This window comes from Molossus molossus, unplaced genomic scaffold, assembly GCF_014108415.1.
Source record: "Molossus molossus isolate mMolMol1 unplaced genomic scaffold, mMolMol1.p scaffold_m16_p_1, whole genome shotgun sequence".
Classification (NCBI taxonomy): Eukaryota; Metazoa; Chordata; class Mammalia; order Chiroptera; family Molossidae; genus Molossus; species Molossus molossus.
Genome location: NW_023425344.1, coordinates 171275529 through 171280229, shown reverse-complemented (window position 1 = coordinate 171280229; position 4701 = coordinate 171275529). Strand labels below are relative to the sequence as shown.

At 52.4% G+C, this 4701-nt stretch overlaps 1 protein-coding gene across 1 annotated transcript; it reads right to left on the bottom strand.

Annotated features, from left to right (window-relative positions):
• Positions 1 to 1239: 1239 nt before the first annotated feature.
• Positions 1240 to 4445, bottom strand: NFKBIA (NFKB inhibitor alpha). The gene is made up of 6 exons (XM_036242994.1): positions 4147 to 4445; positions 3405 to 3513; positions 2882 to 3092; positions 2526 to 2614; positions 2135 to 2395; positions 1240 to 1808 (listed from the first exon to the last, which is right to left on the bottom strand). Exons 1-6 carry the CDS (start codon positions 4371 to 4373, stop codon positions 1761 to 1763), a joined length of 945 nt encoding a protein of 314 aa, XP_036098887.1. The 5' UTR covers positions 4374 to 4445; the 3' UTR covers positions 1240 to 1760.
• Between the last annotated feature and the right edge of the window lie 256 nt (positions 4446 to 4701).

The following is a 4701-nucleotide window of genomic DNA, read 5'->3' as shown; positions in this document are numbered from 1 at the left end:
TATAATAGTAATCCTTTCTTAGTTGTAAGCCAAAGTACATGAATTGTATTTATACACCATTCTGCACTTTATAGTGTGCCACAAACTTGCCTTCTCCTCTTTCTACCTGGGCAAGAGATGCACTGTAGGAATGAAAACATTGAGAGTTAGAGCATCTCAACCCAAATTTCACAAGTTATTGATTTCTTGTGAAATCTGCTTCTGCAGAATCATTCAGTAGAATTAGTATACTGATTAAGCTGATTGAATGTTTCAAGCCTTTATTATATCACTTTTATTCTACAGCTGGTAACAAAATAGGTTTAGAGGTGGAATGCATTTAAAAGACAGTAAGTACCTGAAAACAAGTTTATTAAATAAGTTAACCACCTGCATCCCCTGTAAGGTGACCTTGGAGAGGACATTCTCTCTGGACTTGTTTCTTCCTGTGTGAGATATGTTACGTAATAGCTTATATTTTTCTTTGGCACTATGTGCCTGGCACTCTGCTGCGCTTTGTATGTGGATTGTCTAGTGTAATCTTTTTCATCCTCACCCGAGGACATCTTTGCATTTATCTTCAGATAGAGCGGGAGGGAGAGATGGGGGAAGAGAGAGAGAGAAACATCAATGTGAGAGAGACACATCAAGTGGCTGCCACCCACACGACCCCAACCAGGGCCGGGGACAAACTGCCCTTAGTGGGAACCGAACCCAGGACTCTCTGGTCCATGGGCTGATGCGCCGATGCTCTAACTGCTGAGCCAAACCGGCCAGGGCTGTCTAGTGTAATCTTCACAACAGCCTAGTTTATAAATGAGGAAACAAAGGCTCAGAAGTGGGCACCTGCTGACAAATGTTAGTGCAAATACCCCAGAGCATGCAGCAGCTGACATCTTTTCCAGCTCTAGAAAATGTGAGTTTAGCATAGTCCTCTTAGAAGTGGAAGTTAAGGGTACTGGAATAACTTAAACCAAGAGGATGACAGTAAATGACAACGGAGAGAACCTTTTAGCTGTAGGCCAAGCAGCTTGCCCCACCCCCTACGCCTGTTTCCTATCATCTTGCAATCTTGCAACAGAGTCCCCTCCCACACAGTGGGCCCAGGCAAGCTGGTGTCTGACTGTGAGAAGCTGCTCTCTGAGAGGGTTCCATGGCTGTGGTGAGGGCTCCCACACACCTCTCCACCTGAGGATCAAACGGCTCTCAGAACAGGAGTCCCACAGCAGCCCGAAGAACACCATGATCAGGGTAATTCTGTTTGTAAACATCTGTTTAATAAATATACATCTTAGAAGTAGCAAAATAATTACCAACAAAATACTGTACATAATTTACAGGAGGGTAACACAAACCTTCACAGGTAGCAGTTGTAACCCCCACACTACTGAAAGGTTTAACAACACACCTCCTTGCTACACGTCACAGGGCATAACTGGGCTCAGTCACTGAATCCAAGTTGATCCAATCAAAAAAGCACAATAAATAAAACGTAGTCCTTTCATCAAATTTTGGATAACCGTCTCAAAAAACCCCTAAATGGGAGGTTTAAAAGAGGTTTTCTTTGAAATCCAATGATCTTTCTTGTCCCAAAGTTCATAACAATAACACAATGAGGGCTGATCCATCACGGTAAAATGTTTTGGGCCAGACAGTGTGCAGTGTGGTTATAAGTATACCCTTTAGATTTTTTTTCTTTTTTTCTTTTTTTTTTTAGAAAAATAAAACTCTCTTTTTGTACAAATATACAAGTCCATGTTCTTTTAGATACTTTGTGAAGCTCATAACGTCAGGCGCTGGCCTCCAAGCACACAGTCATCATAGGGCAGCTAAAAACAAGAGGGAAAAAGGCATGTTAAACTCCCAGAGCTTTGAGAGGGGGGCCGGGATCATGGTGAGGGCTGCTACTGGAAATAACTCAAGTATCTGTAGAGTTCCTTCTCTATATCCCAAATATAAACTAACTTTGTGGACTGAGGGAGTTTTGCTTTGATACTCCTCTCAAGACACTCTTGGGATACTGGTTCTACACACTCAAGTTGGAGAACTTCATTATGTGAGACCTTTGGATGAAGAGTACAGCTCTAGGGGCCTGGGCGGGTGGAGGGAGAACAGCCACTCTCATTGTTTTTTGCAGAGCAAAACAGAGACTCACCTCGTCCTCTGTGAACTCTGACTCTGTATCATAGCTCTCCTCGTCCTCACTCTCTGGCAGCATCTGAAGGTTTTCCAGGGTCAGCTGGCCCAGCTGCTGCTGTATCCGGGTGCTTGGGCGGCCCCAGGTGAGCTGGTATGGAGAGTAGCCCTGGTAGGTGACTCTGTTGACGTCAGCCCCACACTTCAGCAGGAGAGACACCAGCTCGGGATTCTGCAGGTCCACCGCAAGATGAAGGGCCGTTCGACCATTACAGGGCTCCTGAAACCAAAAGGAATTTGAGATGTTTACAGCTGAGTTTGGAATTTCTGCTTGCAACAGAAGCACATGAAGTCTTAGTCAGGAGGCCCTAATGCCCGATGCACTCCATTTGGAGGCATGAAGCACTCACCTGAGCATTGACATCAGCACCCAAGGACACCAAAAGCTCCACGATGCCCAGGTAGCCATGGATAGAGGCTAAGTGCAGACACGTGTGGCCTAGAAGAACAAAAGGAAGAAAGTATAACTACTTGTTTCAACCCCCAAAGCTCAAACAGATTCTTTCACCTGTTCTTTTAAGAGACAAATTCTTTTGAAGAATCTAGTTTCCGAATGAACTTTATAAAAGCATCAAATAGGCCTTTTGTATACATGTTTTCTCAGCCTTTCACATGTTGAGACTTTAAGCTCTTGCATGGAATCCTTAAATTGGCCCACCTCCCCCTTCTCCGTGTCAGCTGTCCTCTGAGGGGCAGGCGGACGTACCATTGTAGTTGGTGGCCTGCAGGATGGAGTAGAGGTGCTGGGTCCCACAGCTCTGAGTCAGGACTCCCACACTGGCCAGGCAGCCCTGCTCACAGGCAAGGTGTAGGGGGGTATTTCCTCGAAAGTCTCGGAGCTCAGGATCACAGCCAGCTTCCAGAAGTGCCTCAGCAATTTCTGGCTGGTTTGTGATCACAGCCAAGTGGAGTGGAGTCTACAAACAGAAGAGGGAAGAGAGGATAAGTTATGGACCAAACCCACCGTTCCCTTGAACCCCAGAGATTCCCTAAGTTGTGGGTGCTGCTCCTCCCAGACAGGTGCAAGGGGCAGGGCAAATACCAGAGGCCCCCACTGGGCTTCATAAAGGTCTTATTCAATTAATGGAATTTTCTTTCTAGAATGTTGTTGGCTGACTCGAATGTAAAAGGTCAGGTTGAATAATGACCACTGACCTACTTTTATAAAGGATTAGGAGCAACTGTGCTGCCCATGGGGTCAGAGGCACGGGGCTAGGCCGGAGGCGCACCTGCTGGAGGTTGTTCTGGAAGTTAAGAAAGGCCAGGTCTCCCTTCACTTGCCGGACCACTTCCATAGTCAGGGCCTTTTCTTCATGGATGATGGCCAAGTGCAGGAACCTGAGGGGAGGAGAGGGAAAAACCCCCAGGGTGAGTACAATGCGTGGGGCCCTGGGAGGCGCGGGCTGCGGGGGATTGCGCAAGGCCGGGGTTTCTGGAGGCCGAGGCCACGGTGTTTTCCGCGAGGTTATTATGAGCTGAGTGTTCCTGGCAGGCGCCCAGGGACTTTCCGGGCTCACCCCCCTCCCCGGAGGGCGCCGACCAGACCGCTCCGCCCTCTCGCCGCCGGAACGCCCTGTACTTCCCCTCCCGGCCTGGCGGCGCCCGCCAGCGGGGCAGAAACTCCCGCCCCCTACCCCCCCCTTCCCCGCCCCCCCCCCTTCCCCGCCCCCCCTTCCCCGCGAGCGGGTACTTCGTGTCCCCGCCGCCGCCCCGCCCCCGGCCGGGAGGACCGGGACGGGGGCTGGGACCTGTGCACGGCTGCAAGGCCGAGCTGTGGAACCGCGGCCGCGGAACGAACCCTGGTCCCCTGCCCCTGCGGCTCTGCACGGTCTCGGGGTCTCGGGGTCGGTGCACAAACCCCGCGGCCGCGGCCGCATCGCGGGCCCGCGACTCGCTCGCGCTGCAGGCCCCGCGCCCCGCGCCCCGCGCCCCGCGCCCCGCGCCCCGGACACCGAGGCCTGCGACACTTACGAGTCTCCGTCCTCCGTGAGCTGCTGCTTCCAGGGCTCGGGGCTGCTCGGCGCCTCCTGCGGCGCCAGGCGGATCTCCTGCAGCTCCTTCACCATCTGCTCGTACTCCTCGTCCTTCATGGAGTCCAGGCCGCTGTCGTGGCGGTCGTCCAGCAGCCGCTCCTTCTTGAGCCCATCCCGGGGGCCCTCCGCGGCCCAGTCCTGGGCGTGCTCGGCGGGGTGAAACATGGTGGAGCGTCCAGGCGCTGCTCCGGGTGCGCTGGGCGGCGGCGGCTCCTCGCTCTCGCTGTGGCGGGCACGGACTGCTGTGGGCTCGGCAGCGCCGCCGCGGCGCCCTATAAACGCTGGCAGGGGATTTCTCCGGGGCGGGGTCAGGCGCGGGGAATTTCCAAGCCAGTCAGACCAGAAAAGAGAACTGGCTTCGTCTTCGGCTAGGGGAAAAGCAGTTTAAACCCTGAGCCGGGGTTCATCAGAGAAACTCCCTGCGATGAGCCACTGGGGTCATGCACAGGGAACTTTTTGATGAAAGCTGAGTGGCTGGAAAGTCCTTCCGACC

Coding starts and splice junctions, on each gene's coding strand:
- NFKBIA (XM_036242994.1), bottom strand. CDS start 4,373: ATGTTTCACCCCGCCGAGCACGCCCAGGACTGGGCCGCGGAGGGCCCC. Junction 3,514..4,146: donor CTCACGGAGGACGGAGACTC/GTAAGTGTCGCA, acceptor TCCTCCCCTCAG/GTTCCTGCACTTGGCCATCA. Junction 1,809..2,134: donor CAGAGTTCACAGAGGACGAG/GTGAGTCTCTGT, acceptor TCTTGTTTTTAG/CTGCCCTATGATGACTGTGT.